The following is a 23001-nucleotide window of genomic DNA, read 5'->3' as shown; positions in this document are numbered from 1 at the left end:
ATTAAGTCTTAACACACAGTTGGACAGGTGTACCTAATAAAGTGGCCAGTGAGTGTATATATATATATATACACACACACACACACACACATGTCATTGAGACACACATTATATATATATATATATATATATATATATATATATATGTCACAGAGTTCTTCATAGCAGAATAGCCGCTAATTCAATTGCCGGCTTTTGTCAAATCATTCCCCAACCCGACATGAAATGACACATGGTTTACATACAGTAAATCATTTCATGTTTTGTTTTGTATGTCTTTCATTAGTAATTAGATGAGGGTTGATGTGTAAAATTTGGGAGGTGTAGGTGTTAATTTAAGGGGTTAATTCGTTGTAAAAAAATGTGTGGGCTCCCGCATTGACAAATTACCGCTGGAGCCCACACATTTTTTTTACAACGAATTAACCCCTTAAATTAACACCTACACCTCCAAAATTTTACACATCAACCCTCATCTAATTACTAATGAAAGACATACAAAACAAAACATGAAATGAAATGATTTACTGTATGTAAACCATGTGTCATTTCATGTCGGGTTGGGGAATGATTTGACAAAAGCCGGCAATTGAATTACTGGCTATTCTGCTATGAAGAACTCTGTGACATATAAATATATATATATGTGTGTCTCAATGACATGTATATATATATGTGTATATATATATATATATATATATATATATATATATATATATATATATATATATACATACGTATTCTATGTGTCTATATCTATTCTTTGGTTTCTGTTAGAAACCCTGTCATAGGGCTCCATTACATGTCCATTTTGCAAGCCGGCGAGAAAATCTTAGCATATGGATGTCATACGGATTACATACGGATGCTTACATGCGCAAAATACGTGACCACACCTTGCTTACGGATGACATACGGAGCACTATTTAGGGGGTCATTCATCCGTATTACGCCTGTAAACTACGGACCGTATTTTGTGTCGGTTAGTGTGACCCCGGCCTTAGAGAGTGGGATGGGAGGGATAGGAGGCGGATGAGCCGCATAATTTGAAAGCTATTGAGAATGGTTATCATTTCACCGAAGTTTGAGAAGGAAAAGTTAAGTCTGTAAGGTGTCGGTGGTATCGGGGGGATGCTGGAGTGAGTGAGGGTGGGGAATCTGCGCCATAGTGATCCCCTACTGGAGCTCAAGAGGGACAAGATCCTTGCAAAAGTAGGAAGTTTTCTAGCTTCTCAACTAGACAGCTCCTCCATTCTACAAGTGTTCTTTATTTCGTCTCTCGATTCTTTTATGGAGGTGGTGGTTCAGCTCCAAGTTAGTGGGGTGAGGAGTTTAGTTTTTATAGTCATACTAGATGGAGGCCCGATGCTATCACATCGGGAGGGTGGTAATGTCACGATGGGGGCAGGCTTTTTAGTGTTGAGTATCTCTCCCCCCCCTTGTGCTCACCCACCCTCTCTTTCCTCATGTGCTGACTTCTCCCATCTGTGCTCTCTTCTTTGACATATCTACGCCATGTGCTATCCCCCTTGCTGCTGTCTCTCTCCTTCCTGTGCCGTGTTCTCCCCTCATGTGCTGTCCCATTTGAGCTGTCTCCCCCTTGTTCTCTGTGTCTCTCACCCCTGTGCGCTTTCTCTCTTCCCCATCTGCTGTCTTCTCCTCTCATGTCATCTCTTCTTTGACCTGTGTACCCCATGTGCTCTCCCCCTTGTCTGCTCTCTCTCCACCACTGTGCTGTCTTCTTCCCTCATGTGTTCTCTCGTTTGAGCTGTCTCCCCCCTGTGTGTCCTCTTTCCTATGTGCACTCACCCGTAGTGTGTGTGTGTGTGTGTGTGCGCATGTGTTTATTATTATTATTATACATTTGTATAGCACCATTTATTCCATGGCGCGTTACATGGAAAAGGGAAAACATAGATAAGTTCAATAAACATGTGCACGACAAGGGACACAAAAGTACAGAAGGAGAGAGGACCCTGCCCGCGAGGGCTCACAGTCTACAGGGATGGGTGAGGATACACTAGGGGAGGGTAGAGCTGGTCGTGCGGTGGTTCAGTAGACCGAGGATCATTGCAGACTGTAGGCTTGTCGGAACAGGTGGGTCTTCAGGTTCTTCTTGAAGGTTTCCGTTGTTGGTGAGAGTCTGATGTGTTGCGGCAGAGTTCCAGAGTATGGGGGAAGCATGGGAGAAGTCTTGTATGCGGTTGTGGGAAGAAGAGATGAGGGGGGAGTAGAGAAGGAGTTCTTGAGAGGATCGAAGGTTGCTTGCGGGTAGGTACTGGGAGACCATGTTACAGATGTATGGAGGATACAGGTTGTGGATGGCTTTGTATGTCATGGTTAGGGTTTTGAACTGGAGCCTCTGGACAATAGGAAGCCAGTGAAGGGCCTCGCATAGGGGGGAGGCAGGGGAATAGCGGGAAGACAGGTGGATTAATCGGGCAGCAGAGTGTAGGATAGACTGGAGTGGTGCCAGAGTGCTGGAGGGGAGGCCAGAGAGTAAGAGGTTGCAGTAGTCGAGGCGGGAGATGATAATGGTGTGCACTAGTGTTTTTGTGGTTTCATGAGAGCCCTCTCAGTTTTGTTCAGAGTTTGCTCTGAATTAGAAAAGAATCAACTTCCCAAATTGTCACTCCTTCCTTGTCCAAACACTAGAAGCATATGATTGGGAAATTATGGTCGGAAACATTTTTCGAGACCTAGTGTTCAGTATTAGTAGAAAATGTATGTGCTGAAAATCAGCAGTTTTTGATTTTTAGGAAGTAAAGTCAAAACCTGATCAAGATGTCTCCATTGTAGGCACACATAACGGGGATGGCTGGATTCCACAATCCTTCTTGAGTGCGCACTCTACAGCTGGCCAGTGGTTTGGAGCCTGGAAGTTTTGGCTATAGCACCAGTCACACTTGCCACCTGTAATTGTGCCCACGTCATACTGGTAGAACGTTCCATTTAAAGACTATAGCCATCAGTGACAGGCTCGCAGATAAAAAACCAGACCGACTGCCTTTTCCTGCAGTTCCGCTCTACGCTTGGATTGGCTTCAGTTCATGTATCTAAACATTTTAATTCCTTTAGCCCCTGATACATTGCAGTTTTTGTAAAGAGAGCCGCATCCTATATGTGTAAAGGTACTGTCACACTTAGCGATGTACCAGCGATCCCGACCAGCGATATGACGCGGTCAGGATCGCTGGTACTTCGCTAAGTTGTCGCTAGTGAGCTGCCACACAAGCAGATCTCACCAGCGACATCGCTGGGGACGGGGGTCGCTACTTACCTGTCACACTAGGCGATCCTGCGTCCTCCCGCCTGCGTCCACGCGTCGCTCGTCTCTCCACAGGAAGCGCCGCAGGAAGATGACGACGAAAAACAGTCCTGGACGTTCTCGCGCGATCAACGATAACCAGCGGGGGAGCGGGTCGGAGGTAAGTATCACACACAGCGATATCGCTAGCAATATCGCTATAACGTCACAAGTTATAGCGATATTGCTAGCGATATCGCTGTGTGTGATACTTACCTCCGACCCGCTCCCCCGCTGGTTATCGTTGATCGCGTGAGAACGTCCAGGACTGTTTCTCGTCGTCATCTTCCTGCGGCGCTTCCTGTGGAGAGACGACCGTGGACGCAGGCGGGAGGACGCAGGATCGCCTAGTGTGACAGGTAAGTAGCGACCCCCGTCCCCAGCGATGTCGCTGGTGAGATCTGCTTGTGTGTCAGCTCACTAGCGACAACTTAGCGAAGTACCAGCGATCCTGACCGCGTCATATCGCTGGTCGGGATCGCTGGTGCATCGCTAAGTGTGACAGTACCTTTAAAGTAGCAGAGGGATTAGAATAGGACTTAATTGTTAGTGCCCTTTGTAAGATCAGACAGGCTTTATACACCATAGACCCAATTCATTATTGCATTTGACTTGTTTTTTGTCTAGTTTTTGGTCATTTTTGCCTGTTTTTCATTTTAACCAGTCATCTTTCCAAATAAAAAGCCATATTTTACTTTGCGCAAAATGTATGAACCATGTATGGTATTTTGAAGACTTTGACGTAAAACCCAGCAGCAAATACCACAAGGCAGTAAAGGAAAAGTGACTTAAAAACCCACCACAGATGATGGATCGGAGCCCATGTATTGGTCAGTGTAAAGACATATAATGGTCCGCAGAGCTGTGGAGCATCAGATATGGAGATGTGTTAACAACTGCCGACTGACGCGTGACTTGATCGTTGTGAGGGAGCAGCTGTCCTAAAGATCCTGCATTCAATTGATTGTATCCCTCAGTGAAATGCGTTTCCAAATTTATGCTGGTGGGAAATGGTGAATACAGAAGCCTAGCAGATTGCATAAAAGGCAATGGGGAATGGTGGGGGAGAAATCTAGCCTAAAAAAAATCTACCTGAGTGCACAGAGATAAGATCAGCGATGGAGTTGAGGGTTTTATCATTGTTTCAGAAATCGAAACCATAGTTATTCATGACTAGTTAAAAATGCTAATTAGCGATTATACCAAAACCACTCACTTTGGGACTGAAAAGTGACTACTGTAGATGTTTGTCTTGTGTAGTCACCCTTCCTGGTGCCCTCTGCTTGCCTCTTGCTGCCTCCTCCAGTGAGGCCAGCTTTCCGGTTTTCCCAGTTGGCGCGGCAGTGGCATGGAGAGGCCATTGGTATGTCTGAACTGTTTTCCCAGTGCTGTGGGCACGTGGTTCAGAGTTGTAGGGTCGGTGGTGGGGTGCCGAGCTGGGGGGGGGGGTGGTCCTACTTTTGTACCGCGCAGAGATGATGACAGAGACACGATGAGGCAGATTCTGGGTGCAACAGGTCCAAGTTTATTTCATTACTTGCCGTCCGCCTGACGGCCTCCGCAGCACACCGCACGTTTCTTCACTTATCGGCCCTCCGTTTCCAGAGCCGTTTACACACCGTACTTTTACAATAAGGACGTACATATGCGTACTGTCCCTCCTTCACTTGTTCGACGCTCCTGCCAGGTCCGCCACTGTGGCCGCCCTAGGCCCAATAACCAACAGCGCTTTCACTGGTCAGTCGTCGTGTCAAATACGGTATATGGCACTCACTGCCTCGTCCCTTCTGCGGTATCTTTCTGTCAGGACCACCCCCTGACGTTTCCCTCTCCTCGGTCCCCTTGGTCGGATTCTCCTCAGGACACACAGACTGGCGAAGTCCTCCTGTCACCTGGGCTCCCCCTGGGGACTGGAATCTTCTGGAACCCTCCCTCAGAATTTATAACTTCCCCGGTTCCTTGAAACTGTCACTAACTGTCACCACGCCCCCCATGACCAACGGTTTCTAAAGCCCTAAGCTGCTGTAAAGTCCTTTGCTCACACTCCACCCTGCCATCTAATGGTCATCCCAAGGTACTGCACGTCCACTACACTTTCCTAGCTGTTTCCCCACTGTAATCACTGTCTCCTACCTACACTGTGCAAACCTATCTTTCTTCACTCTGACTAGTCCGTCCGTCCGTCAGGTCACCTTCCCTACAGAGTTACCACTGTGATGGCCATCTGCGATGCACTGGACCTCCAGTCTCAGCAGTGGAGGCAGCGGGAAGCAAAAAGGGCACCAGATAGGCAGGGATGGACATATCATTGGGGCAACCTGTGCAGCCGCACAGGGGACCAAGAGGTAAGGTGGAATTGTGCATTATGAGGAGCTATTAGGCTATAAAGGGCCCATATACTGTTCTTGGCCAGGGGCCCCTTCTGGCTGTGTCCGCCAGTGCAGGTATGGCAATTATATATGAGAAATTTATTGTCACTTCCAGTGCCATAGTGGAGGTCCACTTTAACGTCAACGGGGCCGACCCAAACATTGAATCATTTCTCCGTTAGAGCCGTGATGGAGCCACGACATATCTATCATACGTCGCTGTATGAATAGAATTATTCGCATTCACTACAGTGTAGGTCTTGTGGGGAGACCATGGACTAGTGCTCTGTAAAGTATCTGCTTTCTAGCAAAGATGATGTCTGCTGGAAGGAGGCAGGAGAGATGTTTGTGGGCAGGCCAGAGAACCAAGAGCACATGACAGGAAAATCCAGTCAGTACAGTAACGCAGGGCCTAGGTAACAAAGACATTGTGTCCTAGGGCTGGCAGTGCCCCATCCTGTGCATTGTGTGCGTCTCGGGCTGCTGTGGGTGACGCTGCGTCGCCCTTTTCTCCCACATCAGTTTCACTTCAGCAGAGAGCAGGCCCTTGTTTTGGTGTGAGCCTCCATGCCTCCGCCCCTGTCAGCCTGTGTATTGTGAAAGTGCAAGAAGAGAGTGCATGACACGGATGGATCCGCTGCCTTCATTTCATTCTAACTCTTCCCCTTTTCTGTGTTTTTTTTTTTATTTTCCAGATCACTTAAAATAGGAGCTGTGGGGGATTTCTCGCTGTGGAATCAGCCCATGGGGTCTCCAGGTAAGAAGCCCTCATTTCATTATGTGAGACAATTTATTGGAAGGCTGGAGGAGGATAACTACATTAAGGGCTAAGATTTCCTCCAGAAGACTGCGGAGGGAAGGCGATGATCGCAGCCGCTGCTTTCAGTAAGGCAAGCAATTGCATTTTTATTATGGCTGCTCTTAATAATCATCCAGGTTCTGTGCATCCATTTCCGAGATGAAAGCTTTACAGAGGTGATGCCGTGAACACTGACATTTTCTACTCTCTGCCGGAGATTCTTGTGGGCGAGTCAGACATATTCTATCAGATGAGTGGGTGCTGAACAGTGCTGGCCGTGTATATAGCCACCGTGGGAAGGGACCTGGGTTTTTCAATGTTATTTCCATTGAGGCACTGACACAGAGTAGGAACCCATTTTCACATCCGAGTTTTGTGAGCGTGATCTATCCATATTTTTCTGCGGCCGAACATTTGCCCATTATAGTTAATGGGTTTATTCATTTGCCTTTTTCTGTGACCCTCAAAAAAATGGAGACATATCCCATTTCTACCCAGTTTATGGATCACACTCGTCCATTCAAGCGAACGGCTTCACCAAAATACTGTGCGAGTGATATCCCTGTGCAGACCGCTAAGCTTAGGACCCAAAATCTGTTTTTTTTTCTCAGCGGATCACAAACAGATCGACCAAAAACAAACAAATATCACACCGATAGGTCTTTTAAAAGACCTCGACACTTAAAATCCGGCGAATAAGGAATAGTAAAGAATGTATTTTTACCCACGCATACTGATATCCCATATATCCTGTAAGTCTGGCTTATGTACTTGTCACAGTGTGTCGGCAATGATCATAGGGAGGATAGGTTAGAGGAAGTGCGTTGTACATGTAGACGTTCCTTGGGGTTGTCATTACCGGGATGAGTAATCACCTCCAGCCTCGTATGCGTGCTCTTACCGTGTCGTGTTACAGGGCAGCTGCGGGGCTGCAATGTACGCTTCCATAGAACTTAAGTCTTTGTTCTCAATTTGCAGATAGCGCCCTTCATTTTGGTCTCCTGAATCCGATTAATTCTGAAAGTTGGGCCTGATTTCTCAGTGGGAGGGGGTCAGAGGTATGTTCCCGTTTTCACTGTCTGAGGGCGAGTGAGCTTTGGTGTCTGTCCCTAAGGTCCGGCTGTATAAGGAGTAGCGTGGCGTTGTATGTGCATTTCTCATGTGACCCCCGTGGACATTGGAAAGACCGATATGTCTGTACATGGTGATATACACATTTGCGAGATGTCTCGTCCTCTTATGTGTCCAGATCGGTGTGTTAATGACTAGTGAAATCTTACAATTGCAAAATATTATATGTCATGTGGATGCCAATTTTTTTTTTTTTTTTTAATTTGCAATAAATTACGGTACATTACTACAGTCGAATGTTATCGTGTGGTTGATAGAAGCATAAGCGTTGCTGACTTAATGGCATATTAAAAGTTGAGTTCTCCCTTTGACGTAGTTAATTACAGTGCAGGGATTGCTTGATCTGAAGAAAATGGATTAATGCTTATTTACAAAGCTGTAAAATTGCAGGTTTTAGAGGGAATGAGCCTTTGTCTTGTCATACGCTCATTGGAAGGAAGGACGTTGAGCTGCATGTCAATATGACTTTGCTGGAGGCGGGTTTGGAAAGGTAAAAGACCATAAATGTTATGTATTATCAATAATATTATAGTTATTTGTTTACTGTTATGTTAAATTTATAGATTTTATGGCCAAGAGTATGTGACTACCTGACCATCACATGAGCGTGTAGCACATGCAACTCCAAAACCATGAATATTACCGTGACATGACATTTGGGACCTCTTTTGCACCTTTCACCACCTCCACTATTCTAAGAAATAGTTTTCACTAGATTTTGGAGTGTGAACAGCAGTGATCGTGATTAGTGCCAGTTATTACAGTTACCTGTATGAAGTGGGTCTGTCCTCTCAATAAACGCGCACCCTGGCCATAGTATACATGTACGGCAGGGTGTGTGAAGGGGTTAAAGCAAGCGGTCTGCTCTCATATTTCAGTTAGCATGTCAGAGTGATATCAGCTGCCTTGTCCTTGTTAACACTTCTGAGCTAAGGACGTAAGCGGGTCATTTTTATGGTAGGGCTAAAATTCTGTGGAAATTGGGTTTTTGTGATTAGGTTGCGGTAATTTTTATTGCAAGGAATAATTTTGCATTTTTTTTGCAATTTATGTTATCATTATTCATAAGAATTTTAGTTAATCAAATTGCCACTGTGAAAAGTGAAGCATCAAAATTAGTCTCCAATATTTTGGTATAGTAGATGCGAAATCTACCAATAGGATCCTAATCAGGACAATCCTTGATGTGTGCCGCACTTCAGGTCTTTTAAGGAAACCTGTCATATCCCAAAATGCTATTAACCTGCAGATATGGACGTAATCTACAGGTTAATAGTGATCTAAAGTTGTGTGGCCTCCACACTAAAAGCCCGGATACCAGGGGAAAATAAACTTAATTTCTCCTGTCATCCCCCAGCATTACCCAGTCATAGAGGCGTGGCTCCAGTCACCACTTAGTACATACTACAGTACAGTACCCTGATACACTGCTAAAGCCTGTTTCACACATCCGTTTTTTGGCGTCAGTCAAAATCCGCCAATTTCCGAAAAAAAACGGATCCGCCTAAAAAGGGGCGGATCCGATTTTTTTCCCCCATAGATTTACATTATTGGCGGATCTTGACTGACGGTCGTCCGTCACACCCGTTTTTTGACGGATCCACCAAAATTTTTTGGTTTTCCGGGCGGATGGGATGGACACTGCAACGTTTTCTTGACTTGACGTACCGCTATTTGTAACTGCGCCTGCACGGAAGCTTTACTCCAGGAACACTTTTAGCACTCAAATGCCGTTCCGGGACAGGAAAAAAAAAAATTCTCTCTCCTTTTTCCAGGCAGGCAGCGCGGTTCCTTTAAAGTTTGGCTGTCACCGGATCCGTCAAAATAACGGTCCGGTGGCACACGTTGGTGTGATAACGGAGTCGGATCCGTTTTCCACCAGTTTAACGGATTGCAACTGACATCAAAAATCGGATGTGTGAAACAGGCCTAAGCTGGCTGTTAGTCAGTGTTGGGGCGCGGTTACGTTACATCTACCGCTAACTGTACTCAGCCGTGATTGAAGTCGTGCCTCTATGACTGAAAGCTGTCGGCGTTCAGTGTCGGCGTTCAGTGCGTCGGCCACTATCTGCAGGTTAATAGTGTTTTCAGTTTCCTTTAAGGGGGTTTTACACTAAGCGATATCGCTAGCAATATCGCTAAAACGTCACCGGTTTTGTGACGTTATAGCGATATTGCTAGCGATATCGCTATGTGTGATACTTACCAGCGACCGGCTCCCCCGCTGTCCATCGCTGATCGCGCGAGAATGTCCGGCTCCATTTCTCGTCGGGCGCTTCCTGCTGAGACTTCCTGCTGTGACGACGAGCGACGCTGGACGCGGGCGGGAGGACGCAGGATCGCTGTGTGTGAATGGTAAGTATCGTGCGCTGTGTCGCTGCTGCATCGCTGTGAGGTCTTTCTGTATGAAAGCTCACTAGCGATCATTTAGCGATGCACCAGCGATCCTGACCGGGTCGGATCGCTGGTCGGATCGCTGGTGCATCGCTAAATGTAAAAGGGCCTTAAGGATGGGACCAGTCATACCAGGAACGGGAGGTGGCCATGCATACCAGGACTGGGATGGGGCCAATCATACCAGGATAAGGATGGGACCAATCATACCAGGAACGGGAGGTGGCCATGCATACCAGGACTGGGATGAGGCTAATCATACCTGGATAAGGATGGGACCAATCATACCAGGACTGGGATGGGGCCAATCATACCAGGATAAGGATGGGACCAATCATACCAGGAACGGGAGGTGGCCATGCATACCAGGACTGGGATGGGGCCAATCATACCAGGATAAGGATGGGACCAATCATACCAGGAACGGGAGGTGGCCATGCATACCAGGACTGGGATGGGGCCAATCATACCAGGATAAGGATGGGACCAATCATACCAGGAACGGGAGGTGGCCATGCATACCAGGACTGGGATGGGGCTAATCATACCTGGATAAGGATGGGACCAATCATACCAGGAACGGGAGGTGGCCATGCATACCAGTACTGGGATGGGGCCAATCATACCAGGATAAGGTTGGGACCAATTGGGATTGGGCCAATTATACCAGGATGCTAGAAAGAAATGAATATTCATTGCCCTCCACACCCATGGGCATGGAATGCAGTGAATATTCATTTCTCTTTAGCAGTAGGCACAGGAGGTAGTCGCAGCAGCCGGCTCCTGCCTCTGTGACCCGCTGCTCCGCCGAAACCGCTCCCCCACCGCAGCCAGAGCCGGTACATCCAGACTATAAGATGGCCCCCCCCCCCCGTTTTCTTCCACATTTTGGGAGGAAAAAAGTGCTTCTTATAGTCCAAAAAATATGGTGTGTATATTTATAGAGATATATATGTATGTATTTTTGTTATCTTTTATGCGTGCATGCCTGTCTCCTACATTGCCACTGCACACCTACTTGTGTTTTCAATATTTTTGGGGGTATTATCTTTATATGACTAAACCACTTGACCCCATATCAGATTTTTTTCTTTTGGTTCTTCAGTGTTCATACCGATTGGCATATTTGCCAGTAGCTTCTATAGTCTTCGCATAGGGCAGCATATTAAGCTGACAGATCTGCTTTAACATAAAACACTTTTTCTGCAGATAATAATTTCCATCTGATGTGTTCTCTGCAGGAAATCTTAGCATGTGTGGCCGGTATACCCCAGGTTTATTGCACAAGTAGAAATCCTTTGTGCTGATTCATATGTTCAGAAATGACTTCTTTTTATTCTGTTTATTAAGATTTTCCAAATCTTTTCAAAGTTATTGTAGATGGAAAATAACCCAAGATGTTGGCAGTGAAACCAGATTACAGCAGGATGGATTCCTTTTCGTCACTAGTAATTTATTTATCCATTTATTTTGGACTGTGAGAACCAAAGGATGAAAACTGAAATGTTTATCTCTGGAGCTAATTCAATTTTGGATTTATTGAGTTGGGTTGTATTAGAACATTTTAAATGTCAGCTAAACTTGGCTGCTCACAATCTAATATATAAAGCTCAAGTGTGTGTATGTATGTATGTATGTATGTGTGTGTGTATGTCCGGGATTGGCATCCGCACCGTCGCAGCTACAGCCACAAAATTTGGCACAGTCATACGTCTGGACCCCGAGAGTGTCCTAGGCTATGTTGTGAGGCGAAATTTTAACCCTGCGCATTCCAATTCACCAAACAATTTTGCCCCTATCTACATAATGGGGAAAAAGTGTGTGTGCATCAAGCCCCGCCCTTCATTATGATGTCACAATTGTTGCCATGGCGATGCTGATTCACCGTAGGTTGCAATAGTGACGGTTATGTCAACGGTTGCCATGTTGATGATGATGTCATAATGGGTATATGGGCACGGGACTATGGGATGGAGGATGTGTGATGGGTATATGGGCACTCGACTATGGGATGGAGGATATGTATGATGGGTATATGGGCACGGGCCTATGGGATCGTGGATATGTATGAAGGGTATATGGGCACGGGACTATGGGATGGAGGATAATTATAATTTGCTATAACTAACCACAGTTAGTTACTATGCCCAGGCAGCGCCGGGCTCTTCAGCTAGTCTATTATATAAAGCTCAAGCGTGTGTATGTATGTATGTATGTCCGGGATTGGCATACGCACCGTCGCAGCTACAGCCACAAAATTTGGCACAGTCACACGTCTGGACCCCGAGAGCATCCTAGGCTATGTTGTGAGGCAAAATTTTAACCCCGCGCATTCCAATTCACCAAACAATTTTGTCCCTATCTACATAATGGGGAAAAAGTGTGTGTGTGTATCAAGCCCCGCCCCTCATGATGTCATAATGGTTGCCATGGCGACGCTGATGTTGTCATAGGTTGCAAGCCCCGCCGCTCATTATGATGTCATAATGGTTGACTATGGGATGGAGGATGTGTGATGGGTATATGGGCACTGGACTATGGGATGGAGGATATGTATGACGGGTATATGGGCACGGGACTATGGGATGGAGGATGTGTGATGGGTATATGGGCATGGGACTATGGGATGGAGGATGTGTGGGTATATGGGCACTGGACTATGGGATGGAGGATATGTATGATGGGTATATGGGCACGGGACTATGGGATGGAGGATATGTATGATAGGTATATGGGCACAGGCCTATGGGATCGTGGATATGTATGATGGGTATATGGGCACGGGACTATGGGATGGAGGATGTGTGATGGGTATATGGGCACTGGACTATGGGATGGAGGATATGTATGATGGGTATATGGGCACGGGACTATGGGATGGAAGATGTGTAATGGGTATATGGGCACTGGACTATGGGATGGAGGATATGTATGACTGGTATATGGGCATGGGACTATGGGATGGAGGATGTGTGATGGGTATATGGGCATGGGACTATGGGATGGAGGATGTGTGGGTATATGGGCACTGGACTATGGGATGGAGGATATGTATGATGGGTATATGGGCACGGGACTATGGGATGGAGGATATATATGATAGGTATATGGGCACAGGCCTATGGGATCGTGGATATGTATGATGGGTATATGGGCACGGGACTATGGGATGGAGGATGTGTGATGGGTATATGGGCACTGGACTACGGGATGGAGGATATGTATGACGGGTATATGGGCATGGGACTATGGGATGGAGGATGTGTGATGGGTATATGGGCATGGGACTATGGGATGGAGGATGTGTGATGGGTATATGGGCACTCGACTATGGGATGGAGGATATGTATGATGAGTATATGGGCATGGGACTGTGTGATGGGTATATGGGCACTCGACTATGGGATGGAGAATATGTATGATGGGTATATGGGCACGGGACTATGGGATGGAGGATATGTATGATGGGTATATGGGCACGGGCCTATGGGATTGTGGATATGTATGATGGGTATTTGGGCACGGGACTATGGGATGGAGGATAATTATAATTTGCTATAACTATCCACAGTTAGTTACTATGCCCGGGCAGCGCCGGGCTCTTCATCTAGTTTAATATAAAGCAGGAACTCGCATGTTACATGGGAAATGTTCTCTACCAGATTAGAAAAATTACCGTAAAAAGAAAATGGAGGTGCAGATTACAGCATTCTTGGTGTTATATATAATGGAACACAAAAAGTTGGATAGAACTTATTGCGTGGTGTGGACATGGTTCTACTTAGTTGTACATCAGTAAACAATATATCAGTTTGTGTAATATTTTTAGTTATGTCAATGAGGTTGTCATATCAAGACAACCCATCTCTATATGGCCTATTAGATAATTAATGAGTCAGCTGAATTTAGAGAAAATGTTGAAGAATGGTTTTGTCACAATTCCACCAATCACTGTGTCCTGGAAGCTGTGAGTGACAGCTCAATCGCCCTATAGAATCAGGGTCTTGCTGAGCTGTTTGTCATTATTGTGAGTGATAGCTCAGCCATCCAATCTGGGCAGGGACATACTGAGCTTGTCAGTATTGAGTGACAGCTCAGCCCTCCAATATGGGGAAGGGGTGTGCTGAACTGTCAGTATTGTGAGTGATAGTCCAACCACCAATCAGGGCAGGGGCATGTTGGGTTTCTTCCAGGTGTCTCCCATTCTGGGTGGTTACCTGGCTATTTAGCTGGCTGTCAGTTTTTGATTATTGCCAGTCGTAGCCTTAGCTCAGTAGTGTGTGTGTGCCTTGTATTTCAGTACTCTGTTTATGATCTTTTGCTGCTAGACCTTGGTCATTTCCTTTTACCATCCGTTTGCTTTGGCCCATTGTCTTTATCTGCTACCTACTTGGAATTATGACCTCGGATTATGACCTGACTACGCCTTTGTCTTACCCCTCTCTTGGTATCTGATTCCGGACCTCTTGACTACCCTGTTTGATGGCTGTTAGTAGTCGCATTTGTGACTCGGCGTCACAGGTTGTTCTCTTTTAGGGCGCCATGGGGACATGGCAAATGGCTGTGGTAGATCTGAAGGGAATAGAGCTGGAGTAACGCAGGCTTCTTATCTCCCATAGCCACCGCCGTGGATTTCTCAGTAGCGCAACAATGACCTAGCCATGTAAAGGTATTTCTGGGCTTGTCTTTGACTGAGCTACATGCACATATAGTTTAGGGGTGAAATCCTGAAGATGGATTCCTGTTAATTGAAAGAGAAACAGCTGTGTAATAGTCTCAGTCTGCTACAAAGGTTAGGTTGTCGAAAACCGTTTCATCTCACAAGCGACACACCATGGCAAGACTAAGCATAAGAAAAAGTCATTAAAATTTGAAGTCTTTTGAGGCTGCAATTCAGTAAGAGTTGTGGATTTGGTCAAGATTAATGGTGTCTTCGATGCTGAGAAATACAGACAGATACTTATCCATCATGCAATACCATCTGGCTCCATATGTATTCTGGAGCAAGACAATGACCGCAAACATACAGCCAGGGTCACTAAGAACTATCTTCATCGTTAAGAAGGAGTCCTGGAAGTGATGATGTAGCCCCCTACAGTGCACCGATCTCATCAGTCTGAAATTTGTGCAAGCCTACACCATAGAAGATCTGTGGTCCATTCTCCAAGATGATTGGACCAGTCTCTTTGACAAGTTCCTTTAAAAACTGTGTGCAAGTGTACCAAGTAGAATTGATGCTGTTTTGAAGGCAAAGGGTGATCACACCAAATATTTATTTCATTTAGACTTATTTTATTCATTCACTTTGCATTTTCATAATTGATAAAAACACTGAACACGTCTACTTTGGGAAGCATTGATTCTATACCTGCTTGAAACTAAAACTTCGCATTGTACTGTGGTGGTGTAAAGCCCCCACCACTGGACTTTGGAGTTGTGGAAATGTGTTCTGTGATGAATAACGCATGCCTATCTGGCGGTCTGATGGGCAAGTCTGAGTTTGGCGAATGCTACCTGCCCGACTGCATAGGAGTTTAAAGTTTTGCAGAAGAGGTATAATGCTATACATTCGTTTTTCAGTGGCTGATTTTGACCCCATAGTTTCAATGAAGGGAAATCTTAATTCCTCAGCATACCAAAACATTTTTTACATTTGTACTCTTCCAATTTTGTAGAAAGGCACTAGGGTGAGACGCTTTTTCTGTTCAAGTTTGACTGTAATCCATGATTCAAAGCTAGGTCCATAAAGGGTTGGTTTGGGGAGTTTGGTGTAAAAAAAAACAAAAAAAAAACATAACCGGCATCACAGAGTCCTGACCTTAATGCTATCAAACATCTTTGGGATGAACTAGAACAGAGATCGTGAGCTGGGCACTCTTGTCCAACATCAGGGTCTGACCTCACAAATGCTGTTCTGGATGAATGGGCAAAAATCTTGTAGAAGGCCTTCCCAGGAGAGCAGAAGCTATTTCATCTGCCAACGGTGGAGCAGTGGCATACTATGCTCCTATAGGTGTCCTAAAACTTTTGTTCATGTAGTGTATTTTCTTTTATTAAGAAAACACATGCTTACTAATCACTACACCTGAATCACGGTATATTTGTTAGTATATCTAGTAGACTATAAAATTACTGTATATTGTGGCAGATTGTCACTTGTCTTAGCTATTGCGTTATTTCTGTGCTGTGTTGTATATAAATATGTGATTCTTCAGATGTTGTATTAGTCTATGCCTGATGAAGAGACCTGAGTAGTCTCGAAAGCTTGCAATGTGTTACCATCTTTTCAGTTAGCCATTAAAAGGTATCAACCACTGAGGTCCCTCAATTCTAAATATTCTTCCATGGCTCATGATCTCTTTTGGAGCTGTTGTTTTTGTACTACAATCTTTATGCCAATAGTTATTGGACACTGATGTCTACAGTTACAAGGCAAGTCACATATGACATAATCTTGTATGCACTTAACCCTAAAGAGAGTCTGTCACCACATTTGACCTATTTAAACTATTAATATGAGCACGTAGGTTATAGACTGCTGAAAAAAAGTCATCCCTGTATGTTTCATATCAGAGGCCTTGTTGTTGAGAAATGATCTTTTATCGCTTTATGTAAATGACCTCTTCCAGGCAATGTGGTGGATGCTGCGGGGAAGATAACTCTGCCTCCAGAGCATAGTTTACGTGAAGGGGGAGATGCCCAGTGTAGGACACGTAACTAACACAGAACAGGAGAAGTGTGATGGCCGCTCTCTGTTCTCCTGATCTCACAGCAGAGCTGTGTGTGGTTATAATGCCATGTTCACATATTCAATATATGGTCAGTATTTTACATCAGAAGAAAAGTGTAGTAGAAACATGTGCATCACTTCTGCATTTTTCACCCTGTCCTGATTTTGTCCCACAGGCAGACAGGGCTGCAATATTATTGGAATACAGCAGAGACCAGACAGCTGCAAAAATGTGTTTGCAAGAAGACAAGGTTCATTTCTCCTTTCTCCTATCTTGTGTTAGTTACTTGTCTCACACTGGTAACTCTCCCTCCTATATAAAATAAGATCTGGAGGCAGAGTTCTCTTCCAGGCAAGATCCTCCCCATGGAAGACGTCAGTTCCTTTGACCTACATGCCCATATAGATGTCTTAGGAGGGTTGATTCAACTGACTCAACTGGCAGATTCCCTTGAATATGAGTTTACAGTGGTTATCCATGTTCTGTGACGTTACCTTGTGCAACATTCCTACATTGTGACATGACATTACTATATTATTCATGTGTGATTTCTCCACTTTGGTCATTGCCCATGTGTTGTGACATTTCTATCATTATTATTCCTGTGCAGAAATACGGGGAATGTATTTATTCTGCCTTTATCCTGACATCACTAAACTTTTTATCCATGTGATGGGATGTTGTGTACGTGTATAAGTTTATCGGCTCCTGTAATTAATAGACTTACTCCTACACAGTTATATTTTCTGTGCCAAAATGCAGCCGACATCAAAATTATTCAGCCCCCATCCATTTCAGTTATGTTGTATTAGCAAAATTTCCCAACTTTCTGCTTTGCAATAAACCAATTAGACAAAAACAATTTTAGTAGCACAACAAATATAATTAGTGGTTTCTCCAAATGCAACATAAAAATGCCATTTTTAATGACAACTCCAATCTCAAAATTATCCGACACCTTCATGACAATTGTCTTTTGCACTTAGTAGCTTGCCTGTGGAGTCGGTAAGCCAAACCTCCAACTCCTCAATTTCCATGACACCAACTCCGATTCCACCAAAATGGACTCCGACTCCACAGCCCTGCTTAGTAGAGGCCCTATGGCTGTGTTATGACCTGGTGCAAATGTGATTTATAGCCAGACATGGGTGATGCGTGATGTCACCAACTTCATTTAATAACTAGCTGAAGAGCCCGGGGTTGCCTGGGCATAGTAACCAACTGTGGTTAGTTCTAACAAATTATAATGATTATATTGCACATAAAAACCGTGCATCTAATCCTATCCTGTGTGATACTGACTGCTGAGCCGTGTATCTAATCCTACTCTGTGTGATAGTCTGCTGAGCCGTGTATCTAATCCTATCCTGTGTGATAGTCTGCTCAGCTGTATATCTAATCCTATCCTGTGTTATACTGACTGCTGAGCCGTGTATCTAATCCTATCCTGTGTGATACTGACTGCTGAGCCGTGTATCTAATCCTATCCTGTGTGATACTGACTGCTGAGCTGTGTATCTAATCCTATCCTGTGATACTGCCTGCTGACCCGTGTATCCCTATCCTGTGTGATACTGCCTGCTGAGCTGTGTATCTAATCCTATCCTGTGTGATAGTCTGCTCAGCTGTATATCTAATCCTATCCTGTGTGATACTGACTGCTGAGCCGTGTATCTAATCCTAGTCTGTGTGATAGTCTGCTGAGCCGTGTATCTAATCCTATCCTGTGTGATAGTCTGCTCAGCTGTATATCTAATCCTATCCTGTGTGATACTGACTGCTGAGCTGTGTATCTAATCCTATCCTGTGATACTGCCTGCTGACCGTGTATCTATTCCTATCCTGTGTGATACTGCCTGCTGAGCTGTGTATCTAATCCTATCCTGTGTGATACTGACTGCTGAGCTGTGTATCTAATCCTATCCTGTGTGATACTGACTGCTGAGCCGTGTATCTAATCCTATCCTGTGTGATACTGACTGCTGAGCCATGTGTCTAATCCTCTCCTGTGTGATACTGACTGCTGAGCCGTGTATTTAATCCTATCCTGTGTGATACTGACTGCTGAGCCGTGTATCTAATCCTATCCTGTGTGATACTGGGCTCCCCCTGCAGTCTGTGTCAGAGGGTGGTCTGTGTTGGCACGGTAATAAATTGTGTTATTTCCAGCTTTACAGGACGATAACACCATAGAAATGATAAGAATAATAGGCCTCAGTTACCACAACTGTCTACAAAGAAAACTGTTGCTGATAGCAACCAATCACAGCTCATTTTTCAACTTTTAAACAGCTCTGGGACAGCGTGATGAGTTTTGAGTGGCGACTTTTGTGTTTCGACTTTTATGTGGCGAGGTTGGTGTATGTGTGGTGAAATGTGTGCTGAGGGTGGTATATGTGTTGACGCACGTGGTAGTGTGTGGCGCATTTTGTGTGTGTGTTCATAGCCCCGTGTGTGGTGAGTATCTCATGTCAGGGCCCCACCTTAGCAACTGTACGGTATATACTCTTTGGCGCAATCGCTCTCATTCTTTAAGTCCCCCTTGTTCACATCTGGCAGCTGTCAATTTGCCTCCAACACTTTTCCTTTCACTTTTTCCCCGTTATGCAAATAGGGGCAAAATTGTTTGGTGAATTGGAAAGCTTGGGGTTAAAATTTCGCCTCACAACATAGCCTATGACGCTCTCGGGGTCCAGACTGTGCCAAATTTTGTGGCTGTAGCTGCAACGGTGCGGATGCCAATCCCATACATACATACATACACACACACACACACACACACACACACACACACACACACACACACACACACACACCCTTTGAGCTTTATATATTAGATTACAAAATAAATTGTGATTGATTTGATTCTAACTTCTTTTTCAGGGTTAACATTTTCAGGCCGTCTCTCTAAGCCCTCATGAGAAATGTCAGCTCTGCCATGTTGTGTGGACACTTGTAGTGATTGATTGAAAGGCAGGCTATTTATCATGTCAGACATGAGGCTGACGGTGAACTGCTGGGAGCTGGGGCTCTAGGGTTGGAACAGCGCAATTTCATTTATTTATATTGTACGAGCGAGTCTGCCCATGTCTTATAAAATATGACAGCTTTGATCAGATAGATAGTAGATATGTTATGGTTCACTTGATACCGCAAAGGACTTCTTTTCATGACAGTTCTTTCCAAAACTCTATACTTGCAGTATTACTTGACACATAGTACCAGCTGGATAGTCAACGTGATTCTGTGCAGTTTACAGCAAAACTATTATTTATTTTCTTAGTGTTTACTGAGATGTCAGTTTACCCTTCTGTTCAATAGAGATAAACCTAAAATACAAATATCCTCCAAACATTCACAAATCGAGGTGTTTGACGGTTTCAAATACTAAGTAATGATTGCAGACATTGACAAGACTGTTATCTGTCTGCGCTGAACAACCTCTTACACCAAACATGGTGGCTCCACAATGTGGCTCTGTCAGTGATCACCTGGCAACTCTAAAATGACTACCATGGACAGGCTTAGTGCAAGCTTCTCAGCTTACCAGATCCCAGGGGTTGCCATGACCTTCACCCTTTAACCCCTGCGCAGGAATCTGGACTTAAGCAGGGACCCCTGGGCTTGGGCTACGGAAAAAGCTGCTGTTTGGTGGTGCAGGAGTCGTCACGTAGCTTGGTCAGGATCAAGAGGCAGGGAAAGTACCAAATGTGAATACGTAAGAATAGTCAATAAAACAAGGTCAAACCGGAAACAATGATACAAGACGAGAGCTAAACAGTCAGGACTAAACCAGAGAAGCAAAAAGCTATTATCTGGGAGCTTCCAGCAGTAAGCTGAAAGCAGGCTGGAGCAGGGAGGTGATAACGCCAGCTGGACAGCATACACAAATACTGCCATACTGGGTGGCACTGCACGTCCCAGGCTCCCTAAACGTAGTGGCTGGACCGAACCTATACAGAGCTTCTGGTTCCGACATCTCTTCCATCACTAGCACCGCTCGTAGCATGAATACGGCGGCGACTGGTGACAGAAGCAAACACTGCATGAGCAGATCCTGGTGAAGATATGACCGTCTCATACTGAAACAATAGATACCACTGCCTTCTACAGATGCCCTAATCTGCTACATTGTATCTAAAGGTAACCCTAAAACAGATAAACTTATGTTTTAATAGTGAGAGGGGAATAGACACCTCTATCTTTCATGCCTGTTTTCAGGAAGGCTTGACTAGTCAGAAAAGGAAAAAGAATCAGAATTGCTGGACGAACCATCAACAATCTTAAAGATGCTGTCCACTATTTTAACATAGATGGCCTTTTCTTAGCATGGGTCATCAAGATCTGATTAGTGGGGATGCAACACAGCAATCGGCTGTTGTTGGTGTCTGCAGTGGCCTGAACTGACCAGTTACGGATCTGCACAGTACAGATCTATTTACTGTATAGTGGCCGCAGCCGGGTACTGCAAATCCGCCCCCTATTCCAATCCGTAGGGGGGGGCAGATGTGCAGCACCCGGCCACGACCGCTCTACAGTAGACAAAGGAGTTTTGTGCAACTCCATAACTGGTCAGTTTTGGCCACTGCCAGTATGAAGAACAGCTGATCGGTGGGGGTGCTGGGTGTCACATCACCACTTATCAGATATTGAGGACCTATCCTAAAGATAGGCCATCAATATTAAATTATGGGCAACCCCTTTTTTAATACTCAGACAATAAAACATTGATGGTAACAAATGTAGATGGAATGAAGGACTTATGGAGTTTCAAGATGGAAAGCTTGAACATGGGACTGCTACACAACACAAAGAAGACCAAGATATTGACTGCTGTCAGGTACGACCAGGACACGTTTGAGACGGATGACAACTAACTATTAGTTGTAAAGGAATTCAACCTACTTGGATTGATGATCACTCAAGATGCAGCGACGACATCGGAAGTTAGCAGGATAGCTCTCAGCAAATCAATATTGAAGTCACTGGACTAGGTTTTCAAATTGAGGAACATTTCACTAGTTTTGGTCTTTTCAGTGGTACCATACTGATGCGAAACCTGGACTATAAGGAAACAAGAGAGGAGAAAAATAAATGCCTACGAAATGTGGTGTTGGAGAAGGATGCTGTCAAAACCATAGATGGCACAATGAACAAACAAATCAATTTTGGAACAAATAAAGCCAGACATGTCACTTGAAACAAGGATCACCAAGCTCCAATTTACCTACTTTAGAACCATCATAAGAAGAGAGCAATCATTGAAGAAGGGTATCATGGCTTGAACAAGGCGAAGAGGAAGACCAGCAACCCGGTGGCTTGATACTATCGCGATAACGAAGAAGACGACCCAGGTGGAGCCATCTAGGTTTACATAACATCAATCTTCCTACAAATCGTTCAGCAAGTTGCCATTGCTCGAGATCGAGCTGAAGGCCCTTTAAAGAAAAAATGTCCTTCTTACCACCAACATTTGCTTTTGGCGCACAGTTGGGAAACATTGATGCAAATTATATGTTCGTCCTGTTCTGCCACAATCTTCAGGTTGAGCCAGCATTTATCAAATGTGTAAGACAACTTGATTTGTGATTGCACTTGGCAAGTAAACCTGATTAACAGATGAACTTCCTACATTATCACAGAGGTGTTAGTCAAGTGTTAGCATTTCTAGTATGGGAAGTGACAACTAATACAGAGGATGTAGGAAAAGAGCAGTGAACATCCAGAGTGAACAATGACCCGGTAACCATCCATCATACACAATGTTTCTGCTGCTAATGAACCTTTCTCTGGCCCCTGTGAAGATTAATACTACAGGGTTTTAAATGTGCCCAGAGCTAATTTACATAATGTATTTGCATTAATCAGTGGGGTAGCAAATATTATATAAATAATATAGTGCTGGGAATGTGGTGTAATTAGCATGCGTAAACCTTCAGTTAATGTCGCAGAACAGAGTGTCGGTAAAAATAAGCCAAGTTGGAGGAAATGTTTGAACATAATTGTTTTACATGTTTGTAATCATTTCGATTTCCCTCTAAACTATACACTATGGAAATTGTAGCGTTAAAGGGATTGGCCTCTACTTTTTTATTGATGACCAATCCCATCGTATAGGCCATCAATATCTACTCGGTGTGCGTGCAACACCCGGCACCTCCGCCGTTCAGCTGTTACCAGTGGTGGCCGCTGAAAGTTCTCCGATGCTGCTGGATTTTTTATCCTCCAAAATATATTTCTTTATCTGTACCCTTTCCAGAGCGCACTACT

At 44.7% G+C, this 23001-nt stretch overlaps 1 protein-coding gene across 2 annotated transcripts in view; it reads left to right on the top strand.

Annotated features, from left to right (window-relative positions):
* The window catches only part of DTX3 (deltex E3 ubiquitin ligase 3), a 69482-nt gene that overhangs the window by 22789 nt on the left and 23692 nt on the right, over positions 1-23001 (top strand). For both annotated transcript variants that reach the window (XM_073576811.1, XM_073576810.1), the window contains exon 2: positions 6372-6433. In XM_073576811.1, the coding sequence (XP_073432912.1) occupies positions 6421-6433 (13 nt within the window). In that variant the 5' untranslated portion in view covers positions 6372-6420. The remainder of the gene's footprint in view (positions 1-6371; positions 6434-23001) is intronic.

The sequence above is a fragment of the Dendrobates tinctorius genome, unplaced genomic scaffold (genome assembly GCF_039654945.1).
Source record: "Dendrobates tinctorius isolate UK_male_01 unplaced genomic scaffold, ASM3965494v1 ptg000051l, whole genome shotgun sequence".
In the NCBI taxonomy this organism is placed as follows: domain Eukaryota; kingdom Metazoa; phylum Chordata; class Amphibia; order Anura; family Dendrobatidae; genus Dendrobates; species Dendrobates tinctorius.
The sequence above is the reverse complement of the archived record's forward strand: the minus strand, read 5'-3'. Positions and strand labels throughout refer to the sequence as shown.